At 39.3% G+C, this 19,806-nt stretch overlaps 1 protein-coding gene across 1 annotated transcript in view; it reads right to left on the bottom strand.

The window, feature by feature from the left end:
- Positions 1-12,067: 12,067 nt before the first annotated feature.
- PARD6G (par-6 family cell polarity regulator gamma) overlaps positions 12,068-19,806 on the bottom strand; it is a 187,473-nt gene continuing 179,734 nt past the window's right edge. The window contains exon 3 of the mRNA XM_073631179.1: positions 12,068-13,165. Coding sequence (XP_073487280.1) covers positions 12,303-13,165 — 863 coding nt within the window. The 3' untranslated portion in view covers positions 12,068-12,302. The remainder of the gene's footprint in view (positions 13,166-19,806) is intronic.

Raw genomic sequence — 19,806 nt, 5'->3', positions numbered from 1 at the left:
GCATTTTGGAACATGGCTTCTGAAGTTCGAATTTCCTATAAAATGAATTTGAATTTATATAGAAAAGATTAGAATAGAAAATAATAGACTAGAAAAACAATAGAACAGAATAAAATATTTTTCTATTCTGTTCTATTGTTTTTCTATGCTATTCTTTTCTATCATTTTCTATTCTATTCTAATCTTTTCTATTCAAATTTGATTTCAGTCTATATGAAATTCGAATTTCGGAAGATGTTATATATATTATATTTTTTCTGTTCTATTGTTTTTCTATTCTAATCTTTTCTATTTGAATTCTAATTCATTCTATACGAAATTCGAATTTTGGAAGATGATAGATATTTATACATGATAGATATATATATTTTTTTCTATTCTGTTCTATTGTTTTTCTATGCTATTCTTGTCTATTATTTTCTATTCTATTCGAATTCGAATTCATTCTGTACCAAATTTCAATTTCGGAAGATAGATAGATAGATAGATAGATAGATAGATAGATAGATAGATAGATAGATAGATAGATAGATAGATAGATAGATAGATAGATAGATATTATATATGTTTTCTATGCTGGTCTATTGTTTTTTATGCTATTATTCTCTATTATTTTCTATTTTATTCTAATCCTTTTGAATGCACATTCATTCTATACGAAATTCGAATTTCGGAAAATGATTATATAGAGATAGAATTAAATTGAATTCTAATAGAAAAGACTAGAACAGAAAAAAATATAATATATATATTGGAATATATATATATATATATATATATATATATATATATATATATATATATATATAAAACCATCTTCCAAAAGTGAAGTTTGGTACAGAATGAATTCGAATAGAAAAGATTAGAATAGAATAGAAAATAATAGACAAGAACAGCATAGAAAAACAATAGAACAGAATAGAAAAAATATAATATATTCTATTCTAATCTTTTCTATTCGAATTCGAATTCATTCTGTACCAAATTCCAATTTCGGAAGATGGTTTTATATATATATATATATATATATATATATATATATATATATATATATATATATATATATAAAAATAATATATTTTTTCTATTCTGTTCCATTGTTTTTCTATGCTATTCTTTTCTATTCTATACTTTTCTAATCAAATTTGAATTCATTCTTCACGAAATTCGAGTTTCGGAAGATGGTTATATATATTATATATATATATATATATATATATATTATTTTTTTCTGTTCTATTGTTTTTCTATCCTATTCTAATAGTTTCTATTTGAATTCAAATTCTTTCTATACGAAATTCGAATTTTGGAAGATGTTATATGGTCTATTGTTTTTCTATGCTATTATTTTCTATTTTATTGTAATCTTTTCTATTTGAATGCAAATTCATTCTATACGAAATTCGAATTTTGGAATGGTTATATACAAATAGAATGAAATTGAATTCTAATAGAAAAAAAACTAGAATAGAAAAAACGATTAGAGTAGAATAGAAAATAATAGATAAGAATAGCATAGAAAAACAATAGAACAGAATAGAAAATATATATAATATATTCTATTCTAATCTTTTTCTATTCAAATTAATTTTGTGCCAAATTCCAATTTCGGAAGATGGTTATATATTTATATAATATTTTTTTTCTATTCTGTTCTATTGTTTTTTCTATTCTAGTCTTTTCTATTAGAGTTCTATTTTATTCTATCCCATATATAACCATATTCCGAAATTCGAATTTCGTATAAAATGAATTCGAATTTGAATAGAAAAGATTAGAATAGAGTAGAAAAGAATAGACTAGAAAAACAATAGAACAGAATAGAATAAAATATAATATATCTATACAAAATTCGAATTTCAGAAGCCATCTTCCGAAATTCGAATTTCGTAAAGAGTGAATTTAAATTCGAGTAGAAAAGTTTAGAATAGAATAGAAAAGAAAAGAATAGCATAGAAAAACAATAGAACAGAATAGAATAAAAAATAATATATATATATTATATTTTATTCTATTTTTCTATTTTTATTTTATTCTATTCTGTTGTATTGTTTTTCTAGTCTATTCTTTTCTATTCTAATCTTTTCTATTCAAATTCAAATTCATTCTAAACGAACTTCGAATTTCAGAAGCCATCTTCTGAAATTCGAAGTTCGTATAGAATGAATTCAAATTTGAGTAGAAAAGTTTAGAATAGAATAGAAAAGAATAGCGTAGAAAAACAATGGAACAGAATAGAAAAAAATATAATGTATATACTATATTTTATTCTATTCTGTTCTATTGTTTTTCTAGTCTATTCTTTTCTATTCAAAACAGAAAAAAATATTTTATATATATATATATATATATATATATATATATATATATATATATATATATATATATATATATATATAATATTTTGTTCTGTTTTGAATAGAAAAGATTAGAATAGAAAATAATAGAAAAGAATAGACTAGAAAAACAATAGAACAGAATAGAATAAAATATAGTATATATATATATATATATATATATATATAAAACATGAAACCGCAAAGGTGATCAAATAACACACAAAAAAAAAGCTCTATTTGTGGGAAAAAAGGACATTAATTTTGTTTGAGTACAATGTCCCACGACCGCGCAATTGTCAGTTAAAGCGTCACAGTGCTGTATCGCAAAAAATGGCCCGGTCAGGGGATAAATCCTTCCAGGGCTGAAGTAGTTAACATGGTAAACCATGAATCAGTGATGATCTGCTGTAAATTGTCGTTGGATTTGTTTGCATGTTTTCTGTCCTGTGAGGTTTTGTTCATACAAGAAACACATACCTGCATTAATGGGTAGTGTACTAATCGAATTTGAATGTTAGTAAATGATGCAACACACCTAAATTGTCTGTTGGAAGCAAAGTTGTGCATATTTTTCTGGATAATTTTGTAAAAAGAAACACACTGAAGTTTAAAAAAAAATCATTAAAAAAATCATAAAAAACAAAACAAAAAATTGTTACATTTATTAACCATGCCTCTACATCAGGGGTAGGCAACCTTTTGATCACAGTGTGCCGAAAAATGTTTTCAAAGAAACTAAGCGTGCCGATTTTATAACAAAAAAATTGCAACTTCACACTCTCAATCACGACACGCCTTAGATCAGCCCCAATTCATGCACCTTCACACCTCAGATCACTGTCCGACCCCCCCCCCCCCCCCAGGCAAATCTGTTTCACCACTGTACGCCCCTGCTCATCTGCCCCACCACTATAACCCCCTGCTCATCTGCTCCACCACTGTAACCCCCCTGCTCATCTGCCCCACCACTGTACACATCTGCTCCACCACTGAACCATCTTCTCATCTGTCCTAAGACTGAACTTATCTGCTCATCTGCCCCACCACTGTAACCCCCTTTCTCATCTGCCTCACGACTGTACCTCCTGTACATCTGTCCCATCTCTGTTCCCCCTGCTCTTCTGCCCCACTACTGTAACCCCCTGCTCATCTGTCCCACGATGTACCTCCTTTCTCCTCTGCACATCTGCCCCACCTCTGTCCCACCGCTGTAACCCCCTGCTCATCTGTCCCACCAATGTACCTCCTTTCTCCTCTGCCCCAACACTGAAGCCCTCTGCTCATATTTCCCACCACTGTAACCTCCTTCTCATCTGTCCCAACACTGAACCCCCCCGCTCATCTGTCCCACCACTGTAACCCCCTGCTTATCTGCCCCAACACTGTACCCCCCAGTTTTCTGTCCCACCGCTGAACCCCCTTCTCATACCTCCCACCACTGTACCTCCTGCACATCTGCCCCACCACTGTAACCCCCCCAATCAATGTACCCCTTTTCTCATCTGCCCCACCACTGTACCTCCCTGCACATCTGCTCCACCGCCGTACCCCCATGCTCTTCTGTCTCACCTTCTCATCTGTCCCAACACTGAACCCATCTACCGCACCACTGTAACCCGCTTTCTCATCTGCCCCACCAATGTACCTCCTGCACATCTGTCTCATCTCTGTACCTCCCTGCTCTCCTGCCCCACCACTGTAACCCCCTGCTCATCTGCCCCATCAATACACCTCCTTTCACACCTGCCCCACTGCTCTACCCCCTGCTTTTCTGCCCCAACACGGAACCCCCTGCTCATCTGGCCCATCACTGTACCCCCCCTGCTCTTCTGTCCCACTGCTGAACCCCCTTCTCATCTCTTCCACCACTGTACCTCCCTGCACAGCTGCCCCACCTCTGGACCCCTCCTGCTCATTTTTACCCACCGCTGTACTCTTTTCTCATCTATGATATGGGTGATATGCAGAGTGGTGAAAGGAAGCAGTGATGAGACACATCTACCTGTCCTGGCACACTCATCCTGCTGATCCACCTCTCGCATCCAGCACACGTGCTTGTATGTGACATCCCATACATCACATATAAGCATATGGAATGGATGCTCAATGATGAGCTCAGGTCAGGGGCAATTTCTGAAAGCAGTGGGTCTCTGTGCAGGATCATAAGTTGGGCCGCTGCAGCTGAAAGAAGGTGGTTGGGTGTGATTTCCATTGCGCTGAATACTGGCTGTGGCTTAAAGGGACACAGAGTGCAGGGGTTCAGTAGTAAGTGACGCAAAGGTTCAGGAATAATTTCAACAAAATTCCCAGAAGCTCAACAGTAATTCCACAAACTGTCACCTGATTGTGGTTTTCTCAATCACAGTGAAATCCCTTCTTTCTGAGATTGGTAGTGGCAACCAAGCGAGTCATCTTCCTCCAGATGGTGGGCGGGGCTAGCAAGACTGTGATTGGCTTTAGCAGTAGCCAAGACAGTCCTCCTCCTCCTGGAAACAGGGACCGCCCCCTCCTAGCAGAATTGCACCCAATCTCTTCCCCATCACAAAAGCTGACGATCGCAGCTACAGCAAAGTTAGAGAACCAATGTTTCCCATCTTTTACAATGTGTGGGGGCGCAGTGCCTCCCCCTCAATGCAGGTGCAGTGTGGAGAATTCTGAAATTGGAATGCATTAGTGTCTCACTGACACTTCCCTGCGCTGCTCTGCCGATGGGGAGGGAGTCGAGTGCAGGCAAAAGAGGCTTTGTGTGCTGCGGGTTGCCTATTTCTTCTCTACATGCTAAAGTGAACTTCTGCCAGGTGATTGTAATCCTGCAGAATATGCTACACTGTTGTGGCTGTGGTAGCATATTCCTATATTCAGAGATTTGTGGCAGATTCCCTAGTGTAAGAATTTTCTTAACATTCTGTGTGCTGTCATTTCTTTTCTACTGTTCTTCAGTCTTCTAATTTGTGATATTAAGGGAGTGGATATATAACACAGGGCAGATGCATCCCACTGTTAACACCCTGGACTTGCAGTTTAGGTGTGGTGCCTACAGTGTCCTTCAGAGTGTTCTCTGCATAGCGGTCTATCGTGCGACGGGTTTCCTCCAGACCCCTGCTTCTACTTAAGTGAAACAAAAACATTTAACCGTCGATGAGGTAGAAGACCTCTGCTGAGACTAGCAAGATACTTTCTAGTATTAAAGTTGAGTTTCGCCCAAAAGTGGAACTTCCACTTTAAGCACTCCTCCCACCCTTACATGCCACATTTGGCATGTCATTTTTTTTTTTTTTTTTGAGGGGGGGGGGAGTGGGTACATAGTTTTGACAGGTACTTCTTGTCCCACTTCCTGCTTCTGTCGCCTCGCAGCCTAAGCGACTCCTCCTTCCTCTCAGCAATCTTCGGGGACTCGTCACAGGTCCCAGAAGATTGCCTGGCCACTAAGAGAGCACAGTGCTGTCACAGCCGGGTGCCCACACTTGCAATGATGGCGCCAGGGAGAGGAGCGAGGCTTCAGGCACCCGCATTGCTGGACCGTGGGACAGGTGAGTGTCTATTAAAATTCAGCAGGTACACTTTTTGTAGCTGCTGACTTATACGAGTGGAACTCCGCTTTACAAAAGAAGGGCAACCAAACTGAGGCATAGAGGAGCTCAGCTATTAGGGAGGATTAGCTGTACTGAGTTTATTCTTTGAGAAAAAACAATTAAGGTGTGATGTGATCACAATGTAGAGTATATATACAGAAGTGATCCATATATAGAACTTGGTGTAGAGTTCTTCACTTTTAGGTCATTACAAAGGGGGGGCTCTTTCTTTCTGGAGGAAAAGTGATTTAGGCCTCATGTACGTTGCTGCTGCTAAATGTACATTTAGGAGCAGTTGGACTACTGCTGAATTATCCTCTATGTTATCTTATCAGTACATGTACACAGGGTAGTTTATAGTCTTTTCTAGGCAGTTGAGTTGAGGCTTTTTTTGGAACGCAAAAAAATGGGTTCAGAAGCTGAGTTTAGAGGCATTTCAAGCGCCAAACGCTGCTAAACACGGTAACTCGCTTTAGCCATGTTTATTTTATAGGCGTTTTTCATTTTTGGCTAATTTAAAAGGTTAAAAGCGCCCCGCTAGCAGCCGAAAAGTGCAGCTATAACAGCGGTAAAGCGAGCTAAAATTAGCGGCGCTTTACCGCTACCCCCCACCCCAGTGCGAAAGTAGCCTAACAGCAGCAGAAATGTAGAACAGACGCCATCAAGAACTAGTTCTGGCCAGCCCAGTTCATTATTTAAAAAAGAGCTGGATGTATTTCTAAATACATAAAATATACAGTGCCTTGAAAAAGTATTTATACGTCTTGAAATTTTCACATTTTGTCATGTTACAACCAAAAACAAATGTATTTTATTGGGAATTTATGTGATCGATCAACACAAAGTGGCACATAATTGTGAAGTGAAAGGAAAGTGATAAATGGTTTTTAAACTTTTTTACAAATAAATATGTGAAAAGTGTGGCGTGCATTTATATTCAGCCCCCCTGAGTCAATACTTTGTAGAACCACCTTTCGCTGCAATTACAGCTGCAAGTCTTTTTGGGGATGTCTCTACCAACTTTGCACATCTAGAGAGTGACATTTTTGCCCATTCTTCTTTGTAAAATAGCTCAAGCTCTGTCAGATTCAATGGAGAGCATCTGTGAACAGATTCTCGATTGGATTTAGGCCTGGACCACTCTAACACATGAATATGCTTTGACCTAAACCATTCCATTGTAGCTCTGGCTGTATGTTTAGGGTCATTGTCCTGCTGGAAAGTGAACCTCCACCCCAGTCTCAAGTCTTTTGCAGACTCAAACAGGTTTTTTTGTAAGATTGCCCTGTATTTGGCTCCATCCATCTTCCCATCAACTCTGACAATCTTCCCTGTCCCTGCTGAAGAAAAGCATCCCCACAACATGATGCTGCCACCACGTTTCATGGTGGGGATGGTGTGTTCAGGGTGATGTGCACAACTAATAGTTGTCCTGTGGATAGATTATCCCACCTGAGCTGTGGATCTCTGCAGCTCCTCCAGAGTTACCATGGGCCTCTTGGCTGCTTCTCTGATTGATGCTCTCCTTGCCCGGCCTGTCAGTTTAGGTGGATGGCCATGTCTTGGTAGGTTTGCAATTGTGCCATACGCTTTCCATTTTCAGATGATGGATTGAACAGTGCTTCGTGAGATATTCAAAGCTTGAGTTTTTTTTTTTTTTTTTTTTATGACCTAGCCCTGCTTAAAACGTCTCCACAACTTTATCTCTGACCTGTCTGATGAGTCCCCTGGCCTTCATGATGATGTTTGTTCACTAATGTTCTCTAAACATTGCTACTGGGGGTGAGAGCACCTGTCTACTTCATAGTTATTTATTTATTTTTCTATTGGTTGAACCAGATGGACTTTGTTTTATACTCTAACTATATAATAAGCCTCCATATACACAATTGTATACCAACAGTTACAGTGCCTTGAAAAAATATTCATACCCCTTGAAATTCTCCACATTTTGTCATGTTACCAAAAACGTAAATGTATTTTATTGGGATTTTATGTGATCGACCAACACAAAGTGGAACAGAATAGTGAAGTGGAAGGAAAATGATAAATGGTTTTCAACATTTTCAGATATTTGTAAAAAAATGTTGAAAACCATTTATCATTTTCCTTCCACTTCACAATTCTGTTCCACTTTGGGTTGGTCGATCACATAAAATCCCAATAAAATACATTTACGTTTTTGGTAACATGACAAAATGTGGAGAATTTCAAGGGGTATAAATACTTTTTCAAGGCACTGTAACTGTTGGTATACAATTGTGTATATGGAGGCTTATTATTTATTTATTTTTCTACTGGTTAACCAGATGGACTTTTTTTATACTCTAACTATATAACTATGAAGTAGACAGGTGCTCTCACCCCCAGTAGCAATGTCCCTTGAGGACCATGCAGATCAAATGCTTCTTGTTCATAGGTTCAAACTAAAGTGCTGCCCGTGTGTATATAGACATGTGTAGAGTGCACATAAAGCAACAGCATTTATTTATTTTATTTTTTAAAGGTCATCTTATCCTTTAAAACTTCATTATTCATTATACATTATGACCACTGCCACCTAGTACAACTAATTCAAGCACAAAGCTTAAAGGATAAGTTCACCTTTTTCGGGCAAAATTTCAGTTTTCATAATAGAAGCGTTTTCCAATGCTATTTCTGGTCCATCTCTACCAGTGTGCTTTCCTCTCATTTACCTAATTCACAGGAGGTTTAAAATCTTGTTAGTTTATTTTTTAATTTTAAAATGATTTTCAGATTCCAATCACTTCCTCCGCTTTCACTTCCTGTTAGGCCATCTCCCAGTAGCCTTCACTTCCTTGTTGCATCACAGAAAAGGGTGTGACAGGGTGTATTCACCACTCTGGACCAAACCTCCCTGGAAGGTAGTATTGTAATTACCTTATTGTAACTACCTTCCATCCACTTCCTAATCAATCTGATTGTACAATCTCCTTTAGCTCTCCCATCAGCTATGTAGTACAAGGGCCTGCCTGATTTGATACAAATTGAATGGATCGTTCAGGTGGGTCCTCCTATTTCATAGTTTTGGTAAATCGAAAGGAAATTGTACAGAGATTGTACAACCAAATTGCATAGTGTATGGCCATCTCTACACAAGTACATAGGAGGGAGCGGACGGAGACACTCTGGCCTCTTTCACATTTAGAAAACCTACATTCCCACACGTGTTTGTTTTGGAGCGTTTTCATTGGTCACGCATAGGGCAGCCCACTCACTTAAATAAGCTACATGCAACAATTGCCCCAGAGAAGCTCCAGTCCTTTTTTTTTTTTAAATGGAGCATGGTGCATTACCACGGTTTTTGGTGCATTTGCTGCACTTGGGGTGTCTTTAACATGCAATGACAACAAACATGGTGCATATTTGCAGTGTTTTAGAAACATTTTCTGTGTGGTTTTCCATGCGTTTGAAAAACACAGATGTGAATGGAGCCTCATTGTTCTTGTGTAAATGCACCAATTTCACTTTCAGGCCCCATTCACACCTAGCGTAGTAGGAGCACGTTTTTTTTGTGGCTTTTTTCTCCAGTGACACACATAGGTCAGCCCGTTGACTTCAATGGGCTGCACTACCCATGGCAAAGTAGCTCATGAGACATTTTGGTGTGGGACAAGTAGTAGTTAGTAGGAGTTGGACTAGTTTGTTTGCCACTGTCCAATGCTTCTATAGGTGAGAGTGTAATCCGAACCCTAAAAGCAGCGGTCCCCTACCTTTTTGGCTCCAAAGACCGGTTTCATGGCAGTCAATTTTACTAGGGCTGGGGGAAGATTGTGGTTGTGGTGGGTGAGTGGGTCAGGGATGGGATATTCATGAAGTCTGTCCTTAGCTCCTTCACACCACAACCCCCCTTTACAGCACAGTCCCCCTTTACAGCAGTCTCGAAGTATCCTCAGTTCTCATTTATATTACAGTGCCCCTTTACAGCGCAGTCCCCTTTACACTAATGTAATGGGGACTCTTCTGTAAAGAGGGGCTGTGATGTAAAGAGGACACTGTGATATAAAGGGGTCTGCAATGTAAAGGGAGCACTCAATGTAAAGGTGACTGCATTGTAATGTACATTACAGGGGGCAATTACATTTACATTAAATGGGGCACTGTAATATAAAGGGGACTGCACTGTATTGTAAAGGGCTGTGATGTAAAGGGGGGCTGCACTGTAAAGGGGGTACAGTGATATAAAGGGGACTGCACTGTAATGCAAAGGGGACTGCACTGTAAAGGGGGGGGCTGTGATGTAAAGGGGCACTGCAACAGTGCCCCTTTACATCACAGGTCATTTACATTACAGTGCCCCTGCAGTCTGCTCCCTCCCCTCCTTTCCTCTCTAACATCAATCTCTGCCTCCCCTGTTTAGGACTTCTACCTGCAGTGCAAAGGTTGTTAACAGTGTGTTTGTCCTCTTCCAGCTTCTCCGCCCGCCAGCCCGGCTGACAATATCATCCTATCAGCAGGGGGCGGGTGGAACTCCTCATTCCAATCTGCAGCACCTCCCACCCCCTTCCCTGCTAATAGGATGAAATTGTCGGCTGGATGGGCAGAGAAGCCGGGACAAGACACACGGGCATGGCCACACAGCAGGAGGCGAGCAGTGACCGCGGTCGTCACTCATCTCCTGCTGTTCAACTCGGCCAGCAACAGGCCACGAACCGGTACGGGCTGCTTAAAGACTTCCTTGTATGTCCCATTGCATAAAAGTGAAACACCATTTTACCTTTTCATTTTAAAGTACTGTAAAAGCAGTGCCACCAAACAGGTGCCAGTGTAGCCTAATAGTCACAAAGCCTCAGTCATAGTCCATGGCTTTTTTCAGGAAGAAGCTCCAAGACAAGCAGAAGTTTTCTAACTGAGCTTATTGTGTTTGAAAAAAAAAAGTTTGTTGTGATATTCAGAGGCAGTCATATTATTAGTGTCTATAGAATATATTAATCCATAGTCACATTAAACCAGAAATCACAGCAGTTTATTGTTCCGACTTTATTTATCATACTCCTTTAAGTACAAAAGAATAAAAAACAAGAGCTGTCAATTTGTATCATGCTAAGTCTTAAATAAAAAGAATGGAATGTGTTTTTTGTAGATTTCCTAATAACTAATCAAGTCCTTAATTGTTTTTCAAAGAGGTTCTCTGAAGAACACTGTATCAGGGAATAAAAAATAAAAGACACTGTTGGGAAGACTTCATTGCATTCCTAGCAGATAATTCGAACACATTCAACATCTTTAATATTAGTGGTGCTTTACGTTTGGGTACCTCTAACACAGTTGTGACCAAACAGATTAAAGGTGTTAAATCTAAATCATATCTTTTGGAGGCAATCAGATAAACCTAACACATTTGTTTCCAATCTGTTAGTACCATATCTAAAAAGGGGAAATTGATACTTATAATTTAATTTTTTTTTCTGTTCATAAAAAATATCTCTGTAAAATAACATTTATTGTATAGTACAGACAGCATTCACCAAGAATAAAAAATACCTTTGTCATTCATGTACAGTACACAGGTGATCAACAGTTTCCGCTCAAATCGCTTAACAGTGATCAATTGGAATTGTTCATTTGGGGAGAGTGTTTTGGCCTTTCCATAACTCCTAAGGTCCCACAGTGTGTTACACAAACAAGGCACTGTGAGATAACGGAAGCCCAGTTCACGGATTTTTCACTAGTGTTCTAAGCAGAATAGATTGTTTCTGATGTAGGCAGCATGTGATTTTAAAGCCACAATAGTCACAGAGACATAACAAATGGATTGTGAATGAACTTCTCTGGTGGGGTCAGATTTCACATTACTTGTCTTGTATCTACCACCTTTGACCAGCAGGTGGTGCTGTTGAGCTACATTTTCATCATGCAAGTTGCACCGACTTGCTTTTTTCTTTAAAATAGAGGCAACAGGGATTGTAACATTACATAATTTTTAGCCTGTTGCAAGATATTTACAAGCAAATAAGTAAAAATATGTACCACAGAAATACTGGGGGCTTGTAGAATAACTCAGTGCCATTTTACAGCTATGTTTGTCCAAAGGGAGGCCTTGAAAAAAGAAAAAAAACAAAATACAAATCCATTAGGGCTTGGTATTAAGAGATGCTTTGGTAATGAAACTTGTGCAGGAAAGGGCAGCTGAGGTTTTTTTTTTTTTTTTTTTTTTTTTTAATTGTACACAGGTATAAGACAGTGTCAAAGCAAACCACTTTCCAGTAATAGAATAAAACTAAAAAATAAAGATTTCATTAGGTACCACTCAATATCTAACTCGCACGTAAGTGTTCAGGTTTGAAAGTTTTTTTTTTCTTTAAAAGGTCCAACATGTATCCTGCATGTTCAACACTGAACTATATGCCAATAGCAACAGGCAGTATGTTTAAAGTGTAATAACAGTGCCATCTTCCTCAATGCCTCCTTTGGGTATGACCAAGCTGTTCCTTGGGTCAGCCTTCAAGCTGCTCAGAATTTTGTGGATACTTCCATTACTCTCACGCCCAGAATGGTTAAGAGTCAAGTCTCTCTCTAACTTGTGGCTAAGGCTGGTGCCATTGATCCGTGAAAGGCTTCCTGATGGTAGGCTGTGAGATTTGGGAATGTTGCGTGGCTCAAGACTACCTTCAATAACAATATCTGCATCATCGTCACTCTCCATTTCGTCTGGGTTAAAATTCTGTAGCAGGTGAGCCGACGGCAAGCTATGGTGACTGGCCGTGCTGTCTGTAGACTGACCAGAGCTGCCAGACATCCGGCTGCTCCGAATAACATTGTTTCTTTGGTTGGCTGGCTTAACTGTAATGATTAGATTGTGGCTGTTTGCGATCATCATATCTGTGACCTGATCAAGAGTCTTCCCAGCTACCTCAATACCATTTACTTCCAGAACCTCATCGTTCACAGCCAGCAGACCAGTGCTCTCCGCCAGGCCTCCTGGAACCATCCTGGAAATGAAGATTCCTGGCACTTTCTCCAGACCATGGGGGGTCACCCGAACACTAGTTCCATCTCGAATATAAAATCCTAGAGGCTTTTCACATCCATGTCTGTATAGTCTTACTCGTCTGTGCGTTTCTGGAAGGATATCCACATCAATGATGGAGGACACTGGTCTAAAATCATGAGGCATACTGATGTTGATGTGTGGTTTCTTGTGGCGGAGGCTGTCATTTCGTAATGCCACCAGAGCATTTTTCTTCTTTCTATTCAAAGTGGCTGACCCGAATGTGTTGTAGTCTACTTCTTCTGTAAACAGACAGAAATCAATGTTAGGATTGTTTTATATGTAGAAATACCTTTGTAAATACAAAAAAATAAAGCAAGTAGACTTTTGATATTCAGAAGGCAGGTTAACATCAACCATTACCTCTCCACTCCCTCTACAAAACCATCTGTAGACTGTACAGTTAAAGGAGAAGTAGGGCCAAAGCTCTTTTGGCCAAACTTCTCCTTTGGATCACAGGAGTGCACTTCGTTCTGCAATCCTGTGACCTGTTTTCAGCTGACAGCGGGCTAAAGTCTGCAGACATGACTGGTTCAGGCTCTGAATCGATCCTGACTTTAAAGCTGAGATCCACCAAGATTCCTGAGTGGTAGCTGGCTCAGCATCTCAGTGTGCTCCTGAGAGTCTGTTCAGCTCTTCAGTGAGCACTCGAGGGGCAGAGCAGAGAGCCATTGACTGACACTTACCGTCTCTCTGCTTTAAGAATGCTGAGAACTGAGCAATCAGCTGTCTTTATTCGCTCAGTTATCAGTGTTAGAGCTGGTGGGGGACAGATGCAGCATTGGAGCGATGCTTCCACCTAGGTGAGTATAATTTTTTTTCCTACATCCCAAACTTCTCTTTTAATGATACATTTTAATGACTTGTTTACAAACCTGCCTCATAAGCCCCTGTTCACACCGGTGCGACTCGTCATGCAATTTGACGATTCCAAATCTCATGACAAGTCACTCCCCACTGCCGGCAATGGAACCCTTCATGTCGCAGAAATTATGAAAAAGGTTCCTGCACTACTTTTTAATCGGTTTCATTTAGGGCTGCAACTAACGATTATTGTCATAATCGATTAGTTGGCCGATTATTGTTTCGATTAATCGGTTAATAACCTTAAAAATAAGTGTGGTGTATAATTTAGTTAATATGTAAAGTTTTAAAAAAAGGCAATTTATTCTTAAATATCTCTATGCAGTGGTGAATATAAGTAACCAACTATATGGTTAGGGAGCAAAATATCTAATCCACTCTGAGAATAACAGACAGAAGAGATATTCTGTACATACTATTAGAGGAGATATTCTGTATATACTATTAGGAGAGATATACTGTATATACTATTAGAGGAGATATATACTGTATATACTATTAGAGGAGATATACTGTATATACTATTAAAGGGTGAATCTGGTAAATATCATCAGACTCAGAGATCTATTTTTTATTTAAAAAAACAAACAATGTCTTCCCCGACAAATGACAAAAAATGTCATTTTAAGAACGTTTGTTCGATTTTCTAATTGTTAGTGTGGTCAAAATCGAATTGTCAAAGGATCTGCGGGAAAAGGTAGTTGAACTGTAAAAAAAACAGGAAAGGGATATAAAAAGATATCCAAGGAATTGAGAATGCCAATCAGCAGTGTTCAAACTCTAATCAAGAAGTGGAAAATGAGGGGTTCTGTTGAAACCAAACCACGGTCAGGTAGACCAACTAAATTTATTTATTTAATTTATTTACAGTAGCGATTATTTGCTCTATTTGTACTATAAAGAGCTCATTTTAGTTTTTTTTTAACCCCATTATGTTACTGGCCGATTAATCGATTATGAAAATCGTAATCGATTAATTTCATAATCGATTAGTTGTCGATTAATCGATTAGTTGTTTCAGCCCTAGTTTCATTGCCATTGGCATAGACTTCTGTTAAATGAAGCCGCAATGGAATCAACAGTGCAAATCGTGTTGATGTATGGCTTTGATATCGAGCTGAAGTAGAGCGATTTCAAAGCCATACCAGTGTGAACGAGGGCTAAATGTGCATCTCTGGGGCTTATTCACACCTGTAATTACTGGTGGATAGCAGATTCTTGCTGCTTGAATCAGTTTTATGCAAACAGTTGCGGCTGGGAAGCCCATATAAAGCAATGACAGGCTGTCCCGTAGGTAGCCACACTTTCACTTACCAGTGGTTAGAGACAGACTGTCTGCATTCAGCATTTGTTTCTACTCACAGGTAATTGCTGGATATGTGGGTACATGTGGACAACTGCAGCTCCTGTCAGCCTGTCATTGCTCTGTACTGGCTTCCCATCTGCAGCCGTTTGCATATACCTGTGAGTCCACAGTTGTAAGCCACAAAAACACATTGTCTTACTTCGCAGGTGACAATGAATCCCCAAGCATTTTTTAATATTTGTAAATACATTTATATTCAGTTAACTAATAAAGAAAATGTATGCCCTGACTTAATTTGCTAAAGCATTATCTATGATTTTTTTTTCCTTTTCACAAATTACTGTTTAAGGGTCAATTCACACCATAGAAACAGTCTGGATGCATTCCAGATGCTTTTCTGCATGCACGTTTTTGGTGCGCTTTTTCACCCTCTTTTTTCTTAACTTTAAATAAGGACATGTGTGTTCCAGTGCATTTATGCGTTTTACAGCGTTCCAGAACAGTCCAGTGCAGGAAAAAGGCAGCATGTACTACTTTTTTTTTTCCTGGAACGCAGTGAAACTGCAAGCACTGGTGTGAACTATGCCATTGAAAACCATAGAACGCACTGGACCGTATGTGGTGTGAACTGGCCCTAAACCTTTTTTCTGTCTCAGTGCTGCTGATCTCTTGCAGAATCTTAACATGTACTCCAGCAACTGCTGCATGTCGTTTCTCTGGTTGGGTTTTCTGATGGTGACAACAGTGGACAGCCTAAGCAAGTCAGAATAGCCACCTGTAGTCCTTATTGTGAAAGTGTGTGACGGTAACAATGCAGTCTATTCAATATTCCTATCGCACATGTTCCTGGTAAAATGGCTCATAAAATGGTGGGTGCTGTAGCGATTACCAGTTGGGTCCTCTTCACCAGCACACCATGGATCAGCAAAAAGTTGTCCAAGAAGGTTTTAATGAAAGGAAGTCACATCACAAAGAAAAGGTGCAACGTTTCGGGACGCACAGGACCCCTTCGTCAGGCATGTCTGAAACGTTGCACCTTTTCTTTGTGATGTGACTTCCTGTCATTAAAACTTTCTTGGACAACTTTTTGCTGATCCATGGTGTGCTGGCGAAGATGTACATTTGTTAGGGTAACAATGCAGGAGCACAATCGGGAGACAGAGACTGAGCAATGGCAACCTTTAAGAGGAAAGGTCTTCCATGGCAGGATCACCAGGTATTAGTTTGATGAGAGTTTGAAATCTACTTTTGGAATGACATGTTAAATCTTACATAAGACTTTAATGAGTTTAAATATACTTTAGCTACTTTGACAATAGCTAAGGCCTTTTAAAATCACTTGATATGCTCAATTAATAAAACAATGTACAGTGTATATAAAATATGTTGTTTACAATTTCTGGGATTCATCAAAGCGAATACTTGAATTGCAAATCATTAGGTCAGAGCAAATAGGTTTTTTTTCAACTTAATCACCATAAAAAAAAAAAAAAAAAAAAGACCAGAAACATGTTTAAAGGTGTACAGCAGAAAAGTATCCGCCTTTGTTAGCCAAGATTTTATCAACACTCCTGTCAGGTCCAGTCATGTCCGACGTACAAAGAGACCACTGTACAGATCAGCAAGTCCACAAACTACATGCCATGGGACAGAGATGTGAAATAATTAAGACTAATGGCAAAACACATGGGAGGAAAAGTGCTCGAACTTTAGGAATTTTGGATTTCTGCAGGACTGGCCCCTAAAATGTCAGCCGATCTTTATCCAAGTCATATTAAGTAAATAGTCTTATTTAACCAACAGATTAAACAGTTTACACTGCTATATCAATACTGGCAGCAAGACTGGAATAATGGTATTTATGAAAGTCAGTAATTAGGAGCCAGCCATTGCAATCATTAAATGACCCTTGCTTTCTACAGAAAATCACAACTTTGGTTACATGCCCTTCAAAGCAGAAATCTGCTCAATGTGTTTCAGTCAGGAGATCCAGAATAGCTGCTGCAGTTTACAGAAATGGAGAGGCTACAGATGGATTTGGGCCTCAAACAGATAACTGCATAAAGAAGGCAAAAGCTGAACTTTTCTGAGAAATATACATAGCTGAAAGCAGAACTCTAAGCAAACCGCTAATGCATAATCAACATTCATAGGTTTACCATTTTACTTTTCAGAAGATTTGGAATTCTGGCCACATACTTGTAACACACCCCTCTGCTAGTCAGTTCTGCTGCTTTTTGGTTTAGCGTTACTACTTCCTGGACCGCAAAACTGCTTCCTAGATCATCTCCCTGCTCATATGACAGAGGGGATGAATGCAAATTCCTTGTCCAATATAGGCAGGTTGGAGGTAGAAAGGTGAAATACGAGGTGTGTCTAAAAAATTTGGTGAATAGTCCGATATCACAATGGCAACATGGGGCAGGTGCGCACACATGGCTATCCAAAGACACGTTGAGAAGCGCCACTTAGCATAGAGTACACGTGACCATCAGGGTAAACCGGCTGTGGGCAGTTGAACGTGATCAGTGTGAGAGGTAGGGTTACAGTGCAATGGAGCAATGAGTGAACATCAAATTCTGCTACAAATTGGGGAAAATGGCAACAGAGATGCATGAAATGTTGGTGCAAGTGTAGGGGATGGAAACTGTGAGCAGAAAATGTGTTTATGGCTGGTTCAAACGCTTTTGCGACGGGAAGGAAACGACTGAGGATGAACCAAATTCGGGTCAGCCGTCGACAAGCAGAACCCTACACATGATCGAGCGAGTGCGACAAATGCTGGCACAGGATCGGCGACTGACTATGATTGATGGCAGAGGAATTGGGCATTAACAAGGACACAGTGAGCACCATGATCCACGAAGATTTGGGTAAGAGGAAGATCTGTTCCTGGGTTGTGCCACCAAGCTGACAAACACAAAGCAAAACCGATGGAAACCTCTGGACATGTGTGACCAGGATCCATCCTTTCTATGAACCATCGTCACAGGGGATGAGGCCTGCTACTACCAGTCTGATCCGGCATCCAAGCAGCATCCTCCATACTCCACTGATCTAGAGCCTGCGGACTTCTATTTCCCTGCTAAAAGCGCATCAAGAAAGGTGCACGTTTTACAGATGTGACGGTAATCAAAGAATGTGTGACCGTGGTTCTGCAATCGATTCCTAAAGAGGCCTTTGCTGAAGGCCAATAAAGGTCATTTGTTTGCATCTTATGTTTTGTTTGTTTTCTGATACCATTCACCAAACTTTTTAGACACCCCTCCTAGATGCTGCATTGCTCATCTATGCAGGTATGTCACCTGCCTGGCCATACAGTGTGGTAGAGGTACATAAGTCACAAGACTAGCTTTACAGAGTTACAAATCTTTAGGTAAGTAAAACAGTAAATATATGCTTTCAGCTGTGTATTTAGCCGTTTGTATGGAGTTCTTATTTATATACAGTATGTCATCATATGATAGCTGAATGTTGTACTGGGAATGTCACTGGTGATTTGGAATCTAAGTGACCCCTTTAGCTTTAAAAATATGATGATGCCTGGGGAATAAAGCTGTTGTGTTTCCAAAACTTTCATCTTTAAAAACCTGAGTTAGCCAACATGGGCTCATTCACACGAACGCTCAGCCTTGTACAGTGCGAGGAGCCGTTTATCTTTTTTGTATTAGCATGTCGCTGCATGCAGGTAGCCTATATAAGTGAACTGATACTCATCAGCTGTAGAGACTTGTATATATATAGCCAAAAAGGATACACTACTGTATGGGGGCTCAGAGCCTGTGTGAATGAGCCCTGAATAGAATCACAATTTAAAATATTATCACACGGAAATATTATTGTTACCAAACCCAGTAATATGAAAATAGTTCATCTGGGCCCACAGTTGCAATGCTGGCGCTGCTGAACAGAGGGGGGGAGGAGTGGGGCTTCGATCCCCTGCATCGCTGGACCCTGGGACAGGTAAGTGTCCAATTAAAAGTCAGCAGCTGCAGTATTTGTAGCTGCTGACTTTTAATTCTTTTTTTTTTTTTTTTTGATGGGCCCTCCTCTTTAAGTTAAGTTAGACAAATCATTCAAACATTCCCAATAACAGGAAATTTCAAATTATTTTGGCACCTCATACACGCTCCCAAAACAGACTGTCCTGCCCCAGGCCAACCAATCAGAAATGGTGTTCATCTTCCTGATAGTTAAGAGTGCCTTGAAAAAGTAGTCATATTTTCCACATTTTGTCATGTAACAACCAAAAATTAAATGGATTTTATTGGGATTTTATGTGACACAAAGTGTCACATCATTGTGAAAGGAAAATGATTAATGATTTTCCAAACTTTTTACAAATAAATATCTGAAAATGTGGTGAATTTGTATTCAGCCCCCTTTACTCTGATGCCCCTAACTAAAATCTAGTGGAACCAATTGCCTTCAGAAATCACCCAAATTAGTAAATGTTGTAATTAGTAATTGGTAAATATAGTCCACCTGTGTGTAATTTAATCTCAGTATAAATACAGCTGTTCTGTGAAGTCCTTAGATGTTTGTTAGAGAACCTTAGTGAACAAACAACATCATGAAGGCCAAGGCACGCACCAGATAGGTCAGGAACAAAGTTGTGGAGAAGTTTAAAGCAGGGTTAGGTTATAAAAAAAAATATACCAAGCTTTGAACATCTCACGGAGCACTGTTCAATCCATCGAAAATGGAAAGAGT

Source organism: Aquarana catesbeiana, linkage group LG05 (genome assembly GCF_042186555.1).
Source record: "Aquarana catesbeiana isolate 2022-GZ linkage group LG05, ASM4218655v1, whole genome shotgun sequence".
In the NCBI taxonomy this organism is placed as follows: Eukaryota; Metazoa; Chordata; class Amphibia; order Anura; family Ranidae; genus Aquarana; species Aquarana catesbeiana.
Note: the sequence above shows the minus strand (reverse complement) of the source record. Positions and strands in the feature narration are given on the sequence as shown.